Source organism: Glycine soja, chromosome 19 (assembly GCF_004193775.1).
Source record: "Glycine soja cultivar W05 chromosome 19, ASM419377v2, whole genome shotgun sequence".
Lineage (NCBI taxonomy): Eukaryota > Viridiplantae > Streptophyta > Magnoliopsida > Fabales > Fabaceae > Glycine > Glycine soja.
This window is the reverse complement of record NC_041020.1, coordinates 3712022-3732124: the sequence shown is the minus strand read 5'-3', so window position 1 is coordinate 3732124 and position 20103 is coordinate 3712022. Positions and strand designations below refer to the sequence as shown.

At 32.5% G+C, this 20103-nt stretch overlaps 2 protein-coding genes across 4 annotated transcripts; both read left to right on the top strand.

Annotated features, from left to right (window-relative positions):
• The first annotated feature begins 3029 nt into the window (after window positions 1-3029).
• LOC114399818 (UDP-glycosyltransferase 83A1-like) lies at window positions 3030-9311 on the top strand. Of its 3 annotated transcripts, XM_028362034.1 has the most exons (5): window positions 3030-3192; window positions 3475-3666; window positions 3826-4027; window positions 7425-7877; window positions 8110-9311. In XM_028362034.1, the coding sequence occupies exons 4-5, from the start codon at window positions 7445-7447 to the stop codon at window positions 9006-9008; spliced, it is 1332 nt and encodes a 443-aa protein (XP_028217835.1). In that variant the 5' UTR covers window positions 3030-3192; window positions 3475-3666; window positions 3826-4027; window positions 7425-7444; the 3' UTR covers window positions 9009-9311. The 3 variants fall into 3 exon arrangements, with proteins under 3 accessions (XP_028217835.1, XP_028217837.1, XP_028217836.1); XM_028362036.1 differs by lacking the exons at window positions 3030-3192; window positions 3475-3666; window positions 3826-4027 and adding an exon at window positions 7094-7167; XM_028362035.1 differs by lacking the exons at window positions 3030-3192; window positions 3475-3666; window positions 3826-4027 and having other exon boundaries at window positions 7395-7877.
• Window positions 9312-13388: 4077 nt separating this feature from the next.
• LOC114400437 lies at window positions 13389-17248 on the top strand. The gene is made up of 6 exons (XM_028362877.1): window positions 13389-14005; window positions 14117-14311; window positions 14405-14603; window positions 15499-16450; window positions 16641-16774; window positions 17045-17248. Exons 1-6 carry the CDS (start codon window positions 13389-13391, stop codon window positions 17246-17248), a joined length of 2301 nt encoding a protein of 766 aa, XP_028218678.1.
• The last annotated feature ends 2855 nt before the right edge of the window (window positions 17249-20103 follow it).

The window sequence follows — 20103 nt, the reverse complement described above, 5'->3', positions numbered from 1 at the left end:
TTTTATCTTTTTGTTTAGATACACTATAAGTATTGGTTTTTGTTTTCAATAAAGAAACTTTTGGCATTTTCACAAAATTTGATGAGAGCTTCTCTTTGGGTTCCTTGTTGAACCAATCTCAGACTTATCAAGGTAATTCTTGTGGCGTCTATCCTGACTTATCTTCTTTTTGGAAGTGGCGTCATCCAAATCTCCGTAGCCTGTATCAAGCGATCCGCTCCTAATCAGGATCACATCATCTGGTATTAGAGCTTCGACTTTTGATACAGATTCTATCCTATCCTATTTTTTTTCTTTGTAATTTGTCCAGGTTCGTGTTTTGTCCTTGTTTTGTTATTTGCGTTCTTGTTTGCGTCTTGTTCCGTTCTTGTTTGAGTCTTGTTGCATTTTGGTTTTTTGTCCTTGTTCTGTTATTTGTTTTCTTGTTTGCGTCTTGTTGCGTTCTTGTTTGTGTCTTTGTTTCGTTCTTGTTCTTGTTCTTGTCACGTTTTTGTTCTTGTTTATTGTTTCTTTCCGACTTTCTGTCAAAAAAAATCTGTTTGAGTTCTATTTCAAGTTAAAAAAAAAGTTGTAGAAATTTTGAAAAAAAAAGAAAAGAAAAAAAGAAAAAAAAGTGGGTGTTTGATCTTTGAACACGAAATTGAGGCGGTTAGAGGCATTTTTTTTTGGCAAGTTTGTTATTCAAATCTTTTTTATTCTATCTGTTATCTTATTTGTTATCTTCCTTGTTTATTTTATTTGTTATCCAAATCTGATCTGTTATCCAAATCAAATCAAATCAAAATTTGTTATCCAAATCAGATCTGTTATCCAAATCAAATCAAATCAAATATGTTATCCAAGTCTAATCTAATATGTTATCCAAATCAAATCCAATCTGCTATCCAAATCAAGTTTAATCTGTTATCCAAATCAAATCTAAATCCAAATCAAGTCTAATCTGTTAAGCAAAATCAAATCTGATTTGTTATCCAAATTAAATCTGCTACACAGTCTATGATAATTAAATGGTCTTTCCTGTTATATATCTTGTGTGTCTAATTTGTTTCATCCAGGAACTTAAGAGGAAGTAAGTGGTAAAAGGAAAGAGTGAAAACATCACACAAAACATATATTGAGAGCATCAAATACGAGTGAACTACCATCAAAGAGAGAAACACGTGAGTAAAGTGTGGTGAGGTCCTGAATATTTTTTTTAAATTACTGCAAAATTCTTTGTTCCTTAATCATGGCAAGAGCTGGTGACAATGGTGGTGTATATCATCAATTGGACGAATCTCTGCACTTATAACTGGACGCGATGACTAAACAAATGCAATGTTTGTTGAACCGTAACAATGAAGAGCTCTACCGGCGAATAGAAGGACTAGAGCACCAAATGAATTCAAATGCTGGGAGACCTTATGGTGGCAACAGAAGGGTCAATGATGGATCGAACCGAATAGAGGGGCAAGACAGAATTGAGGGAGTAAAACTCAATGTATCCTCTTTTAAAGGTAGGAGTGACCCAGATGCCTACCTTGACTGGGAGATGAAGATTCAGCATGCATTCTTCTACAATGATTATCCTGAAGAGCAGAAGGTGAAGTTAGCAGCAGCTACATTCTCAGACTATGCCCTTGTTTGGTGGAAGAAAAATCAATGAGAGATGAAGAGAGAAGAAGGGCAAGAGATAGATACATGGACTGAGATGAGAAGGGTTATGCGAAAGAGGTATATTCCAACTAGCTACAGTAGAACCATGCGACATAAACTCTAGAGGTTATCCTAGGGAAGTTTGATTGTTGAGGACAAGGAGATGGAGATGGCACTAGTGAGGGTGAACATTGAAGAGGACACCAAAGCAGTACATGAGGGTTTCACCAACAAGATTTCTTTCCAGCACCATGATCAGAAAATTATTCTTAAACTTCTATCCCTTAGAGAAGTGTGTGATGACCAAATCATAAGGAGAGAAAAGAGAGAACAAGAGAGAGACAATAGTGAGGCACCCCAGAGGAATAGAAAAAGGAATAATGATAGACTTGAGAGATGGAGTGATACACAAGAGATAGAGAGAGTGATAATTCTAATCAGTTAACTATTTATGTTTCTCCTAGTGTTCAACCCTTATTGCAAGAATTTAAAGATGTCTTTCCCAAGGAGATTCCTCATGGATTGCCACCTTCAAGAAGCGTAGAACATCAAGTTGATCTCCTTCCAGAAGTTTCATTGCCTAACAGGCCAACTTACAACAACAAGCCCCAAGAGACTCAGCATAAGGATGCATAGGCCAAAGTTGAGTATGTGAAAAGATTGTATGACCAAGTGAAGGTGCAAATTGCAAAGAAGAATGAAAGCTATGCCAAGCAAGCCAACAAGAAAAGGAAGGAAGTGGTATTGAACCCGGTGATGATCCTGGACATTTAAGGGCAAATGTTTTCCAAGAAGGAGGGAATGATGAGAATCCTGAAACTGGCCAAATACAGGCTAAAGGTCCAAGTGGAGAAGGATGAAGGCCCAGAGGCAGAGACACTATCAAGACTATTAATTGTTGCTGAAGACCCAGATTAATTTGAAGGCCCATAATAAATATGTTCTAATTTTTTATTTATAATTTTTTTGGCCCAAACTGTTTTGAAGGCTCATGTCTATTTTTATCTTTTTGTTCAGATACACTATAAGTATTGGTTTTTGTTTTCAATAAAGAAACTTTTGGCATTTTCATAAAATTTGGTGAGAGCTTCTCTCTGGGTTCCTTGTTGAACTAATCTCAGACTTATCAAGGTAATCCTTGTGGCGTCTATCCTGACTTATCTACCTTCACTGGAAGTGGCGTCATCCGAATCTCCGTAGCCTGTATCAAGCGATCCGCTCCTAGTCAGGATCACATCATTCACTTTGCAATTTTTTCATTCTATTTTTATAGGCTCAATTCTACAATACCTATTAGATTGAATTTACTACTTTCTCGAGTTCATCATCATTGATTTCCTCAAGAATCAATCTGAAGGCTTTACATGTATTTTGGTGCATGTATTTTTATCACTAGAAAATTTGGAAGAGTATTATAATTAAACAAATGTGAATTTGGGAAACAATGCTCTTACTGTGGAACTTCCTTTTATTTCATGATGACTCACTTTGACCTTCTGCTGAGTGTACTGGATGGCTACAATGGGACAATTATGGCGTATGGGCAGACTGGTACTGGTAAGACTTATACTCTTGGATGGTGTTTCACTAACTGGAGAACAATTGTCTTAATTTGATTAGTTGGTTGTATTCATAGATCACTACCTATATTCCAGATTTTGGAAATGCAGGATGTGGACAAGTTATGTAAATGCTATTTTTACCTGTAATTGCTCACAAGCTTATGACTAGTTTACTTATCAGACAATAAAAATACTGCATGTATGTATATCAGACAGGTTAAGTTGGTAATTAATTTTACCTGATGCGCAATACTTACTTTCTCACATCTTTTGATAGCTCCCTTTAACCAAACCAATTTGCCATGCCAAGTTTGGAGGAACCACTTGCTATTGACAAGTTACCGAGCATGAATACCATTGATAGGATTCAGAGGTTCTTGTCTAGTTCTTGCCGTCCTAGAGTAGATAACTTGGGCATGGGAAACTGCTAGATTGAAGGACGAAGTTGCAGCACATCTAACAGCTGCAAGTGAGTCAAGTATTGCAACTTAAGTTAGAGACTTGATACATTTTATTGATCTATCATTCAACCTCCTTTTTCCCTCTTTTATGTTCTAATCACTGTTGTTGTATAGTTTTTAATCTGTTACCTGCCTACTATGTCCGTAATATCTTTCTCTCTGTGCAGTGAAGATGATGAAGAGTATACCACATAGACATTACCATGGAAAAGACACACAAGAGACTTATCTCGAGACGACTTCTTCAGTCAAAAGACTCTGACCAAAGGGAGGAAGTCAATGAAATTTGGAATGATTGATGATTCATTCTCTGATTGGCAAAGCCGTCCAAAATGCCATGCCAAAGATTTGCAAGGTTTGGCTTATAAGGTAATTCAGTGGCTGCATAATCTTCAATACTCTATGTTCAAGTTTTTCCTGCTACTAACTTAGCTATCTACACCTTGCCTCCTCGTGTTTCCAATTAAGTAATATATTTTAAACTTTCTATTGTCTGTTTATTTTATCACTTTTCTTTGTCTAGTAACTAGCATGTTTTCAATTTTTAATTGGAAAATGGCTATGATGCAGTTTCTGAATAGTATACCACAAAATGAATGAATTATGTGCTTTAAAAATAAAAGGCATGTGAAATGGTATATACATTGGAAAGGGACACCTGCCACAAAATGGACCCAAATTAACTAGATTTTGTTGTGTCCTTATAGTAAATATTTTAATTTAGGAAGTAGCCAAACACATGTCCTCATCTGAAACATAGTTAGGAAAATTTGGAATAATTCTTTCACATTTTTTGTGGACATCTAAAAAATTATATTATACATAGTTTCTAGATGAGACATTATTTTATATTTTATTTTGATATATTATTAGTGTAAAATGTTTGAATTTCATTAAAATGTAATAACAACATAAATGGTTTTTATATTATAATTGATTCAATTATAAATTATCATGTATAATAAGTAATGTGTCATTCATATGCTTTTGTCAAATGTTATTTTACACTTTTTTAGAAGTTTTTCTTCTTAGATAAATTTATTTTAAATTAAATTAATTAATTAACCTTACATTGAAAATTATTATATATTTTCAAAATTTTATATTAGTTAACATTTGTTTGGTACTTCGTCGATATATAATTGACAGGATAATATATATGAAAATAAGATTTTTAATTATTATATCCTAATAGTCACTCAATTTTTATAAACAATTATGATAATAGGAAATTATGATTGAATAGTTGAATTGTTAAACAGCATATCACATATACAGTTATTGAAAAGTATGTGTTAAGTCTTATATCAATAGACCAATCCCTATAGTTTCTGATAAACTCTAGAAGTCTTCTTTGTTGATGCATTTATTGCATGTATTGGTGATGCATTTAATTCTCTTGACTAAAATCTTCTTTGTTGTGCTTTGTATTTTCTCACAAAGTGGATGCCGTTCGAGTTCAATAATTTCTATTTCAAAATCAATCTGTGATTTGTCTGGTCAAAGCTAAATGTTTTGATATATATCTCTTCCATTTTCTGAGTTAAGTGAAATATTTCAAAGAAATAAAAATACATACGAAAAGAGTGAGAGAGACCAATGCACCAACTACTTTGAGTTTGATTCAGGATTATGCTAGGGGAGTGTGAGCTACCCAGAGGGTGTAGTTTTTCTTTTGTTCCTGTTTTTCTTTTTATCTCCATTCACAAAAAAATTAAATACATTAAATATATCATCAATAACAAATATAATATTTAATATAACATTAAATAGCATTGAATGCATATATTAATAATATATACTCTCTTTGTTCAATTAATAATATATTCAAAAATAATTTATAAAAGGAATCTATACACATGATATTTTTTTGAGTTTTAAGCAATAAACTTATTTATAATTTAAAAAAACTAACGAAATGTCACAGATTACATTAATTCTTACCATCAGAATGGAAATATGATATAATTATTATAAGCTTTAAGCAATAAATTAATTTGAAATTAAAAGAATAAATATTATAAATTACATTCTTAACATCAGAATGATAATATAATAATTATATTGATTGTTATGATTATTTGATTGCAATCAATTTTATATAATTGTAATTTTAAATAATTAGTTGTTTTAAAGCATATTTTTAATTAATTGATGCTAATTAAAATCCCTAATTGTTAGACTAATTAGACTAATTTAATGATGATTTACTTAATTAATGGATTAATATATAACAAAATCGAATCTATATATTAGTATAGAATAACATATTATAAAGATAAATGTAGTTAAATTTTAATAATATTAACTTGACCAGTCAATTAAAAAAAAAAACTGGACCAGTCAATTTTAGTATAGAGTAACGTATTATAAAGATAAATTAATGTAGTCAATTTTTAATAATATTAACTGACCAGTTATTGTAAAAAAAAAACAACACTTGACCACTTTGGTAAAATAAAAATCTTGACCAGTCAGCTAATTCTCTAGAATTAATTCTATTGTAATTAAATTTTAATAATATGCTTATTATATAATTAGAGTAACGTATAAAGACTCAAAAAATAAAAAATGGAAGCATAAAGCATGTTATTATAAACCATAAGTTGACAAAGGAGCATATAAATCAGTTAAGACTAAGTTTTGATTAAAATCTCCTTTTAAATCACTTTTCATGCAAGACAACTAATGATCAAATTTGTCGTTAATAAATTTTAAATATTTATTCTCGTATTAAGACCAATATCAAATTATATTATAAATAATTAAACGAGGTTATATTCTTTAATGTCTCGTACAATAAAAGTAAAAAATAAAAACAGAAATATGTAAAATCACAAACTACTAATAGGCATAAGAAAATAAAAAAAATTAGAGAACATTAATTTTTTTAATTTTTGTGATTTTGGCATATAACTTAAGTTAAATATCTTTTTTTTTTTCAGAATGTTAAAAATCCTATAAACTTAATTAGTATTTGGTTTTAGTAACGTTCTTTTTTTCTTTTACCATTCTTTTTACAATTCAGTAATTAAGAAGTATAAAATAATAAGTTACAAATTACTGATATTATAGTTCAAAGAAAATAAATATTTAAGAATCACAAAGTTATTGGAAAGCAAATCAAGAAACTATTAGGCATGTTTGTGTTATAATATTAGGATTGAAAAAAAATTCTTAATTACATTAGTTTACTACATATTTATGGTTAAATTAAAAAATAAAAAATAATTTAATTACAAAAAAAAATTATATTACAAATTCAAAAAATATTAATAATTTTTTATTTTTATAAATAATATTTACCTATGTACCACACGGGTCATAAATATATATATATATATATATATATATATATATATATATAACATTTAATGCATTCAAATTAAATACATATATATACACCTGAGTCACCAAAATGGATCCTTTTTGCAACTTCTAGACAACGCGTCGGTTACTTTGAATTTTATCTTGGATTCAGATGCTATGGGAGTGTGAGCTACCATAAGGTGCAGTTTTTTTTTTTTTTTTTTCTGTTTTTCTTTATCTTTTTATCCCCATTAAAAAATGAAATACAATAAATATATCATCAATAACGTATGCTATATTCAGTAAAAAAATAACAGATATAATATTTATATACATAATATTTAAAACATTAGTTAATTACTTTTTTCTACTTTTATATATATATATTCAAAGAAGGGCCTCTGAATCCATTTAAAATACAAAATGATTCCAACTGTGTTAGTTTTACCATATCCAGCTCAAGGGCATATCAATCCCATGATGAGACTCTCACAAAAGTTGGTCGAAAATGGATGCAAAGTCATTGTTGTGAACACAGATTACGACCACAAGCGAGTGGTGAGTTCCATGGGCGAGCAACAACATAGCCTTGATGAATCACTACTGAAGTTTGTCTCAATCCCCGATGGTTTAGGACCAGATGATGACAGAAACGATATGGGCAAGGTTGGTGAAGCTATGATGAACATCTGGCCACCTATGCTTGAGAAGCTCATAGAGGATATACATTTGAAGGGTGACAATAGAATCAGCTTAATTATTGCAGAATTGTGCATGGGATGGGCCTTGGATGTTGGGACTAAATTTGGAATCAAAGGGACCCTATTGTGGCCTGCATCAGCAGCTTTATTTGCCCTTGTATACAACCTCCCTAAGCTTATTGATGATGGGATCATAGATTCTGATGGTGGTAAGAATATCATACTCTACTATATTTCCGAACTTAATTGTTTGACTTCATTTGGAGTCTGTTTGGATAAATTTTGTTATAAGTACTTTTATCTTTTAACTAGTCTTTATTCTTTAAAACTCACTGATGTTTTCCACTGATTTTATTGCCATTTGAACCCAATTTGGAGGAATATCAATATCAATAAATTTGTTGTATATTAGTATTTATTTAATTTTGTTTTACATTGTAGGATTAACACCAACCACTAAAAAGACCATTCACATATCACAAGGTATGGCTGAGATGGACCCGGAAACCTTTTTTTGGTTTAATATGGGTGACACAGTAAACAGAACGACAGTACTGAAATATTTGATGCAGTGTACACAAAGACTGAATTTAGCGGAATGGTGGCTTTGCAACACCGCAAATGAACTTGAAGATGGGCCATTATCCTCTATTCCTAAGCTTGTACCAATTGGTCCATTGTTGACAAGTCATGATGATACAATTGCAACTACAAAATCAATTGGACAATATTGGGAAGAAGATCTCTCTTGCATGAGTTGGCTCGATCAACAACCTCGTGATTCTGTGTTGTATGTTGCCTTTGGTAGTTTCACTCATTTTGATCAAAACCAATTCAACGAACTAGCTCTTGGATTGGACCTCACCAATAGACCTTTTCTTTGGGTTGTGCGTCAAGACAATAAGAGGGTATACCCTAATGAATTCTTGGGAAGTAAAGGTAAGATTGTTGGTTGGGCTCCTCAACAAAAGGTGTTAAGCCACCCTGCTGTAGCATGTTTTGTCACCCATTGTGGTTGGAATTCTATCTTGGAAGGGTTGTCTAATGGGGTTCCTTTCTTGTGTTTGCCATATGTGGGAGACCACATTTATAACAAAACATATATTTGTGATGAGTTGAAGGTTGGGTTGGGCTTTGACTCAGAAAAAAATGGACTTGTGTCACGCATGGAGTTAAAAAGGAAAGTGGAGCACCTCCTTAGTGATGAGAACATGAAATCAAGGTCTCTGGAGTTGAAGGAGAAAGTCATGAACACCATAGCCGAAGGAGGTCAATCTTTGGAGAACCTTAATAGTTTTGTCAAGTGGGTTAAAGAATTAGGATCGACATTTTATGCATAATTTTTTAGTTATGTTAGCTGAAATAAATAAGACCAAAGTGTTGAAGAAATAATATATGAATAAGCTACAACTAGATGTCAATCCTAAAACTTAAGATAGGCATGAAACTGTATCAAAAGTTAGTAAGTTTTTAAAGTGGTTGAAGTGTTTACAGGGTTTTCGTTGTTTGAATCGTTCACTTGGTTTAATTAAGGGCAAGACAGACAGTATGGTGCTGTACTTTTTTTTTCCTTTTTTGATATGGCTTTGTAATAAGACTCTTGTAATAAATTTCGATCGAAATTTATTATGCTTCTAAAAAAATCATGAAAACTTGTGAAAATGTAATTGTTTCTTTTTATTTAAAGAACAACTTAGTTCTGACAAATCCCTTGCAAGATACAACTGAGCGATTACTATCCTATCCAATTTTTCAAAATTTTCCTAGCAATCTTAATTCAACTATTTGTTGTGTGTTTTTGAAGAAATTCATTGACGAAATCAAATAAAATATTGAATTGAATATACTAAAACTTGATTTAAAATAAAACTTGTAAGTGATAACATGTCTTACAAAACCAAATTATTGGCTCATAAAAACAAACTACTCGATAATGTCTTACACAATCAAACTTATCAATGTCTTGCAAAAAGAAAAAGCAAAGTAATATGCAATCAGTGACGTAGCAACTACATGGACCCCTTCCTTTCAGCATTTTCCTGGGCCAAGAAAAAAGGGGCAGGTAAATCACTACTACATATACTACATTTTGTAACATTTAACATGTAAGATGAGTAAAAATGTTTTTTTTGTTCTAAAAGAGTAAAAATGTTACTAATTCTGATTAAATAATATTTTGTAACATTTACTAAAATAAACGTTGTCAAATATATGTATTATGTGGCTCATATAATTTACTTTTCTTTTTCAAGGGGCTTCAAATTGGCCCAGCATCTTGTTTCTCAATGGGCCATAATTGAGAGCTTCCCTTTCTCTTTGCCAAGAGTCCCAAAATCGCCACTGCCTCAGCAAAATTGAGATTGAGTATGGAGGATTCACGTAAAAAGTAAAAACCTAACTCATTTTTTGCGAGTCAAAGAATTTTGTTGTTTGACAATTCCTATTCTAGGTATTCCAATTCCAAATTTAAATCACAAAATGCGTTCTATCTGGATATCTCTCTAAATTTAAACTCGAAATTCCATTTCAATTGATAGAAATTAAAGAAGCAAACAGAGTGAATTCGGAATCAAAATGGTTTGTCTTTGAATTTGTAATCAAATGTTTAAATTAAAAACAAATAACTGTTAAAACACCAAGAGAGTAACTGATACAATCAATTATTAGAATATATAAATACTCCTGTGATCAAGCAACAACACTTGCAGCCTGAAGAAAAATTAACAATGATTCAAACCTAGTGCATCAGGACTTGATTTATCTCCAAGGCACGGTAGCCAACAAACACTATATATGTTGAAGCATCTGAACGTTTATTAATTTAATGTAGCTTCACTTGACACCTGCTACAACATGGATTGAAAATTGGCCACTCCCACAAGTAACCTGATACCTAAAATAAAATATGTACTCATTAAGGATAAGTATATTCAAGGCAACAGTAATAATGAATTCAAAAGTTCAAATATGGTATCTAGAGACTATTTGTATTATCAAATAATATAAACTGCATAAACTAAATCATTTTAGATTTTTATCTTGAGTTGAAGATTATTTGTGTTTGTGTTCAAGAAAATAAAAATAAAGACAAACAACAATTTGAAATAAGAGATATGTATGAACAAAAGTGATTCATATTATGATTTCATATGTATCATTTTCCCCCTAATATTTATTTTAATTAAGAACTCTCAGTTACCAATTAATTGTCTAATATCTCTTATTTTAATTATCAGTCTATGGTCAAGATCTGAGAATACTCTTCCCCCTAAATCAATCCAGCATTGGTCCTTTGGGATTTAACTTACGGTTAAGGATCAGTAACAAATAAGTTTGTAAAAAGGGGATTCATGCCGCCAATTTGGTCATGCAAGCTTTATGAACCTATTATTCTATAGGTCAATTAATTACGAGAAGATGGCTACAAAAACACGCAATTAACTAATAATCAAAGTGACTAATTCCAATATAAAAGGAAAAACAATAGAAAGATACAATTAATTAAATAACATCGAAGAACTTTATTAAAAAGAGAAACTAGAGTACATGGGTACAACTACATCACAATTCAAATTCTAAAGGGTTTAGGCAACCATGGTCATAGAATAACTAAAAAACATACAATATTACATCAGAAATAAAAGAGATCGAAAACCCTTACAAATTCGAATCTCAATTGTTTCTGGTACAATTCTCTTCTCAAAAGTTATTGTTGTTTGTAAAATGTATGATGAATTTCGAATTTATCAATATAAACTCCGATTTCTTATTTGTAAACTCTTGAAGATAATTATTTGAATTAGGTCCAATATAGATAGATATTCTTATATGATCTCTAAAGAAGGAACAATATTGATGATGAGGCCAAGAACCGTTGTAACATATAGTGACTAATGTCTGGGTTACTAGTCACATGCATTGCTTGCTTAGAGTGAGAACAGAAGACAATTATTGACTAAGGCATTTAATAAAATAATAATAATAATAAAGTGCTTGTGCCTAGTTTTGCAACTTGGACCTCAAGCTTAATTATGTCTCACTTAACCACTAAGACATTTTAGTTATGCTTACAATGTTGAGATTTTATGTTTCTTTTTATTTTCTACTTAGTACATGAGAACTGATTTGTATAAATCAATTGTGAAGTGAATGGATAGGGACTTTTGGTTGGTTTTATCATTGATGCGTGAAAATTGTCTCTGCTAGGGTTCTTCCTTGAACCATTTGATCTTATCAAGAATTGCTAAATTCTTGTGGTGATCCTCAAGGCTTATTAGACATCATTGTCTGTGGTGCCTATCTTGTTCTTCCTTTTGCATTTTTTGTGTCCTTGTTAATTTCTGCAATGCTAATTCTATAATTCTGTTTGAATTTCTTATTTTCATATCTCTCATTTTACTTAACCTTTTCTAGTGTTTTTTATGCCTAAATTGCATTTCAGAATGTCCTCTTTCACCTCGATTTGGAATTGTCTCAATCTGAGTTCTATAGGCTAAGAAACGAATAAAAGTTAAAATACATTTTTGGCTTAATTGGTGTACGAATTTTATCTTAGAATTGATCCAAATTGAAGCAAGGCAAGGGGGATTCACATCATTTGGTATTATGCAATTTACTCTTTCAATCATGTTTTGCCTTTTTGGGTAACCCTAAATCCCTAAATTCTATTTGCGCAATTTTAATTATGCAATTTTGTTACAGCCTTTTGTTTGGTCATAATTTACTCTTTCAATTTCCCAGTGTCTTTTTCTTCAGTTCTTGTTCATTCAATACAATTCTGCATTTGTGTTCTTGGAGTTCATCCCATGTTCATCATTGTTCATAAAGTTTAATCCTTTCAATCCATGTGATTTGGGCTATAAGTTGTTGTTGAGTGTTAAATATGTGCTTGTTTTGTTGGGAATTTTAATTCAGTTTCATTCACAATTGTTGCAACTTCAGAGTCTCATTCCAAAATTATATACTTCATTATTAGAAGCATTTAAAAAAAAGAAAAAAAATCTACAACAAAAGAAGTTTAAAAAAAGTATATCAATTGTGTTCATTAAATTCATTGCACCCACTTGTTTGATTAAATTCCTAAGTGTCAAATGTCTTCTCTAATCATTGTTTTTCCATAAAATTAATGTTTGTTTTGCTTGTTTGTTGGTAATGAAATTGTTCTTTACTACTTCTTTGCATTTGTTGGTGCTAGATTTTTGTTTAAGTTGTGTGATTGCTACCTTTAAAAGTGCTTCTTGATTATAGATTGTTGGTTCAAGTAAGAACTTTAAGTGAGGGAAAGAGTGGTAAAAGGCAAAGATTGAAGCATTATAAAAAAAGTCATAAAAGAGAGCACTATACACAAATGATACATCTTTGAGTATAAACACGTGAGAAGAGTGGTGAGGTCCTATTACTTCATTTTTTTTCTCTGGTCCTTTACTTGAAATATGGAAAGTACAAGTGGTGATGGTACCCCTTCTCTAGGGGGAGACAATAGATTGTTGATTGATGCCATTATAGCCTAAATGCAAAGAATGTTGACAAAACATACCAAGGAGTTGTATGGGAGAATTGAACAACTAGAAAATCAAGGAAATGGTGATGATGGTGGAGGTAGAAGGAAGGGATGGAAAAATAATGAGGGTGATGCTAGAGAGGATAAAATTGAAGGAGTAAAGTTGAACATACCCCCTTTTCAAGGAAAGAGTGATCCAGAAGCATATTTGGAGTGAGAAATGAAAATTGAGCAACTATTTGCATGCCACAATTACACCGAGGATAAAAAGATGAAGGTGGCAGTCATGGAATTCACTGACTATGCTCTCATCTGGTGGAACCAATTACAAAGGGAGAAGACAAGATATGAAGAACCCTTGGTGGATAGTTGGGAAGAAATGAAGAGGTTGATGAGAAGAAGATTTGTTCCTTCTCATTATCAAAGAGACCTTCATAACAAGCTACAAAGACTCACGCAAGGTAGTAGAAGTGTTGATGAGTTTTACAAGGAGATGGAGGTTTCCATGATTAGAGCTAATGTTATGGAGGATCGAGATGCTACTGTGGCTCATTTCCTACATGGGCTACATAATGATATAAGGGATGTTGTGGAGTTGCAAAATAATGTGGAGTTCGAAGACTTAGTACATCAAGCTTCTAAGGTGGAACAACAATTGAAGAGAAAGAGTGCCATGAGGAGGAGTTCATCTAATTTTCACTCTCTTGGTTGGAAGGATAGAAATAAGAAGGATGGAGGGTCATCAACAAGCAATCCCAATGTTACAGCTCAAAGAAATCAAAATAAGTCTGATGAGGCACTTAAGAAAGCAAGAAGTAGTGAGATTAAGTGCTTCAAGTGTTTGGGAAGATGTCATATGGCTTTTCAATGTCCAACTAAGAAGACTATGTTACTTAAGGAGGATGGAAAAATAATTAGTGAATCTTCTTGAGAATCTGCCCCATCTAGCGGTGCAGAGGAGCATGAAGATGAAAGAGAGTCAGAAGGAGATTTGTTCATGATTAGAAAGATATTGGGTGGTCAAGCAGTGGCATTAGATGACTGTCAAAGAGAAAATATTTTCCATGAGAGGTGCCTCATCCAAGGGAAGTTATGCTCTTTGATCATTGATAATGGGAGTTGCACTAATGTGGCTAGTGCAAGGTTGGTTTCAAAAATGAATTTGGAGACTAAGCCACACCTACGACCGTACAAACTTCAATGGCTTAGTAAAGATGGTGAGATGACTGTGAATAGGCAAGTTGAAGTGGGCTTTTCCATAGGGAAATATGAAGATTTTGTTTTGTGTGATGTGGTGCCTATGGAGGCTTGTGATTTGCTTCTTAGGAGGCCTTGGCAGTATGATAGGAGAGTCATGCATGATGGTTTCACCAATAAGTTTACTTTTATGCATAAAGATCGCAAAACTACTCTTGCACCATTGACTCCAAGAGAAGTTAGTGAGGATCAACTAAAAATGAGAAAGAAAATAAAATCAGAGAGAAAAGAAAAGGAGAGAGAAAAGAGAAAAGAAAAACAAAGTGAAAAGAAAAAGGAAAATGAGGGTGGAAAAGAGAAAGAGAGAAAAGAATCAAATCTGTTTATAAAAGAAAAAGAAGTAAAAAGGGGTATGCAATTGAGAAAGCTAATACTCTTACTTTTGAGTAAAGAATGTAATTCAAAGGGCACATGTCCTACTAACTCTCTTCCAAAAGAAGTTTCTTCTTTGTTGCAAGATTTTGAAGATATTTTTCCCAATGAAGTGCCTCAAGGTCTACCCTTTCTTAGGGGCATTGAGCATCAAATTAATGTCATTCCAGGAGCTTCATTGTCTAATAGGCAATCCTATCGGAGCAATCCCTAAGAAACCAAGGAGATTCAAAAGCAAGTTGAAGACTTGGTGCAAAATGGGTGGGTTAAAGAAAGCTTGAGTCCATGTGCAATTCCAGTCATTTTAGTCCCTAAGAAAAATGGAACTTGGAGGATGTGCACAAATTGTAGAACCATCAATAACATCACGATAAAGTATAGACATCCCATTCCTAGGTTAGATGACTTGTTGGATGAATTGTATGGTGCTTATGTCTTCTAAAATTGACTTGAAAAGTGGATATCATCAAATTATAATTAGAGAAGGAGATGACTGGAAAACAACCTTTAAAGCTAAATATGAGTTGTATGAATGGTTGGTTATGCCCTTCGAGTTAACCAATGCTCCTAGTACCTTCATAAGATTAATGAATCATGTGTTAAGGAAATTTATATGAAAGTTTGTTGTGGTCTATTTTAATGATATTATTATGTATAGCAAATCTTATGATGACCATGTTGTGCATTTGAGGTGTGTTTAGGAAGCACTTAGGTGTGAGAAATTGTATGCTAACGTGGAAAAATATGTGTTCTGTATGGACCATGTCATTTTTCTTGGATTTATTGTCAACTCACAAGGAGTGCAGGTTGATCCAGAGAAGGTGAAAGCCATTCAAGATTGGCCAACCCCCAAAAATATAAGTGAGGTAAGGAGCTTTCATGGCCTAACAAGTTTCTATAGGAGGTTTGTTAGAGATTTTAGCACTTTGGCTGCACCTCTAAATGAAATTGTTAAGAAAAATGTTGTTTTTGAATGGGGGGATCAACAAGAGAAGGCTTTTATTGCTTTCAAAGAAAAGTTAACTAATGCTCATGTTCTTGCTTTGTCTAATTTTGCTAAATCCTTTGAGCTTGAATGTGATACATCTAGGGTAGGCATAAGGGCTGTGTTGATGCAAGGGGGGCATCCCATTGCATATTTTAGCGAGAAACTGAATGGGGTTGCTCTTAGCTATTCTACATATGATAAGGAATTGCATGCCTTAATTAGAGCTTTGCAGACTTGGCAACATTATCTATTGCCTAAGGAATTTGTTATTCACAGTGATCATGAGTCTTTGAAATACTTGAAAGGACAAGGAAAGTTGAACAAGAGGCATGCCAAGTGGGTGGAATTTCTTGAAAAATTCCCCTATGTGATCAGACACAAGAAAGGTAAAAATAATGTGTTCACTGATGCACTCTCCTGCTGGTATGCATTATTGTCTACCCTTGAAACTAAGTTCCTTGGTTTTGAGTACATTAAGGAATTGTATGACCATGATGCTGACTTTTCTGATATACCTCAAACATGTTCTCATACTGCATCTGATGCGTATTTTAGGCATGATGGGTATTTGTTAAGGGACAAGAGACTTTGTGTGCCTAATGGTTCAATTAGGGACTTGCTTATTAGAGAGGCACATGAAAGGGGCTTAATGGGGGCACTTTGGGGTACAAAAGACATATGAAATCTTGCATGAGCATTTCTATTGGCCTCACATGAAGCATGATGTACATAAGTTTTGTGATAAATGTCTTGTTTGCAAGAAAGCTAAATCCAAGGTCATGTCACATGGTTTGTATACTCTATTGCCAGTTCCTGAACATCCTTGGATTGACATTTCAATGGATTTTGTTCTAGGTTTGCCTCGGTCCAAGGAAGGAAAGGACTCGCTTTTTGTGGTGGTTGACAGGTTTTCTAAGATGGCTCACTTCATAGCATGCAAGAAGGTAGATGATGCATGTCATGTTGTTGATTTGTTCTTCAAAGAGGTGGTAAGATTACATGGTTTACCTAGGAGTATTGTAAGTGATCGAGATTCCAAATTTCTTAGTCATTTTTGGCAGACTTTATGGGGTAAGATTGGAACTAAATTGTTGTTTTCAACTACATGTCATCCCCAAACTGATGGGCAAACTAAGATGGTCAATAGAACTCTTTCTACTCTTCTTAGAGCTATCATTAAGAAAAATCTTAGGACTTGGGAAAAGTGTTTACCACATGTTGACTTTGCTTATAATATGGTTGTACATAGTACTACTCAGATGTCACCCTTTGAAATTGTTTATGGTATTAATCCTTTGACTCCTTTGGATTTGTTGCCTTTACCTAATATTTCTCAATTTAAAGATAAGTCTAGGCAGGTTAAAGCAGAATATGTCAAGAAGTTGCATGAGGAAGTCAAGGCCCATGACAAGAGCGAGCTAAAAAGATCCAAGAAGCGTTGCAACATACAATGGCTAATATGAGGACAATCCAATTGTATGAGAGGACCTGACATCTAGAGGCCTGCATGTCTCACTTAACCACTAAGGCGTTTTAGTTATGCTTACAATGTTGAGATTTTATGTTTCTTTTTATTTTCTACTTAGTACAAGAGAACTGATTTGTATAAATCAATTGTGAAGTGAATGGATAGGGACTTTTGGCTGGTTTTATCATTGAAGCGTGAAAATTGTCTTTTCTAGGGTTCTTCCTTAAACAATTTGATCTTATCAAGAATTGTTAAATTCTTGTGGCGATCCTCAAGACTTATCATACATCATTGTTTGTGGCGCCTATTTTGTTCTTCCTTTTGCATTTTTTGTGTCCTTGTTAATTTCCACAATGCTGATTCTGTAATTCTTTTTGAATTTCTTATTTGCATATTTCTCATTTTACTTAACCTTTTTCGGTTTTTTGTGTGCCTAAATTGTGTTTTAGAATGTCCTCTTTCACCTCGATTTCGAATTGTCGCAATCCTGTAGGCTGAGAAACGAATAAAAGTTAAAATACGTTTTTGACTCAATTGGTGTGAGAATTTCATCCTAGAATTGATCCGAATTGAAGCAAGGCAAAGGGGATTCACATCAATTGATATATATTCTAATATTACTTTAATTAGGTGCACTATAGATAAATATTTTGATTAGATCCCTAAAGATAATTACTTTAATTAAAGACCTAAATAATTTTCCTTAATTAAGCTCACTATGATCATGGTGATATCCACCACGATTGTTATCGAAATCCTGGCACTGAAATTTGAGATCTTATGAAATGACTAGGGCTTTTTTGATTGACCATGGCCTTCGTGGTTGATTATGACCGTGATCAATGTATCACGACTGCTATCAAGTGAAAATAGCATCAGATCATCATGAAATTGTCCATTTTTTATTTTTTCCAATATATTGAGCGATTATACTTCTGCAAGGTAAAAAATAATGTCCAAATGCGAGTTGTACCAAGAAAATACATTAAATAGCACTAAAACTCACATAAAATATCACTCAAATTATGGTTTATCATACCCTATCAAAGCAAACCTCAATTGGTTGGAACAAAAAATGAGCACAGACAATATCGACTGGTAAGGTTTAAAAAATTTAACAAAATAAGGCAAACACTTGGTGGCAATGCTCTATCTTTTTAAACTTGGAGCATTTGTTTCAAACATAATACTCACTTTTTTAATTTTGCTTTTTAGATTCTCCACTTAATTTGGAACAAAGTGTTTTTAGAACCTCTTTGTGGGGTTCTATCATGATTGTTTCAAGGGAGTTATGATTTGCACTTGCTTGCATGATGTTGATATATAAACTTGATTTTGGGCCTTATTAGTCTAAAAGCCCAATTTCTAGAAACATCCTTTGGTCAAATTCTAGAAGCATGTTCTAGAAGAACCTATTTAGAAGATAATTATAGTAGTATGTAAAGTATTCTAAAATGTGTGAGTAACTTTGTATGCTTGAAGAAAGTTTTAGAGACACTACTATAAAAACCATTTTCAAAGACAATTATTTGACATTTTTCACGATAATTTTCAACCGTCTTTGAATCCGTCGTTATGGAAAATCAATACTTTCCACGACGGTTTTCAAACCGTCTTAGAATGCCGATTTTTACATCAGTTTTTTTAGAAACCATTTTAGAATCTTAGATTTTTTGTTTAAATAATGTTAAAAAAAACATCTGGATTTAAAGAAGATTTTTCATAAATCTGTCTTAGAAAGTAGATACTTTTAAAAATGATTTTCTAAAAATTGTTTTTTTAATGTTTATTTTGTTTTACGATTAAAACTCTGACATTTTTTCTTTCTAGTGCTCAACATTCGAGTTGAATACTCACCTTGTTGCCTTAAACATGTGAACACGAAATTCAACATTACAAAATCCCAAAAACAGAAATGTGTACTTGGCGAAAAACATAACTAATGAGAAACAACTTTCATAACAAAATACAAATCTGAAATAATGGCAAAAGATTTTAATATAATTGATAACATGCTTACACTTTAATACATTTCTTAAAAAGTAATTTGATATAAACACAGAAATATACCAATTTTATTTGGTTGTAGTCCCAAAAATCAACATTTGTGAGTGGTGAATGCCATATAAGCAATGTTTTGGAAAAGTGAAAGATAAACAAACAATTGAAGCGACTTAAATTTCCTTTTGGAACTTGGCTTAGGTCTTCCCCACATGAAAAACATACCTTCAAAAATGAGGACATCATATAACCATGTGTTACAAATAAAAAATTCTCTAGTTAAAATTTTAAAGCATTTCATTTTGAAATTAATTTCATAGTAATGTAAAAAAAAACTTCCAAAATCTCATAAGCTTCTTTGAAACAAAAAGTGAATTTTTCTTTCAAAAATGTTGATTGTTGTGTGGGCCATCATCATTGCTTGATTGGTTGGCGAGCAGTAACTTGGAATTCTCCCACTCACTCACTATTAGGAAGTTCTTCTATGTTGTCTAATTCACAGTTGGGCAATGTCCCTTCATTTGCATTGACACTAGAAGGCTGGGTTTTAGATGCAGGAAGTACTTTTGCTTTGGAATTGGAGAGATCCTTGTCAGGTTGAGACTTAATTATCCACATTATGGTTAGACTGATTTTCTGAATGAGCTAGATCATTGTTAGGTTGAAAATCAGTACTATTTGAAGCATTTTTCACATTAGGGGTCGCAACCACTTTATCTTCTTCAATAATAACCATCTTGATTTTGATGTGTATCTTCCTGCTTTGTCTACAAATAAAATTTGTTAGTTAAGGGTGAATTTCAATCAGGAAATGTTTTCCACACAGATACATTAATACGATACTACAAA

Excerpts from the sequence above, each read along its gene's own strand:
- LOC114399818 (XM_028362034.1), top strand. The coding sequence starts at position 7,445 with ATGATGAGACTCTCACAAAAGTTGGTCGAAAATGGATGCAAAGTCATT. Across the intron at positions 7,878-8,109 it reads GATCATAGATTCTGATGGTG|GATTAACACCAACCACTAAA; the intron begins GTAAGAATATCA and ends TTTACATTGTAG.
- LOC114400437 (XM_028362877.1), top strand. The coding sequence starts at position 13,389 with ATGAAAATTGAGCAACTATTTGCATGCCACAATTACACCGAGGATAAA. Across the intron at positions 14,006-14,116 it reads AGTGAGATTAAGTGCTTCAA|CGGTGCAGAGGAGCATGAAG; the intron begins GTGTTTGGGAAG and ends TGCCCCATCTAG. Across the intron at positions 14,604-15,498 it reads CACCATTGACTCCAAGAGAA|GAAGCACTTAGGTGTGAGAA; the intron begins GTTAGTGAGGAT and ends AGGTGTGTTTAG.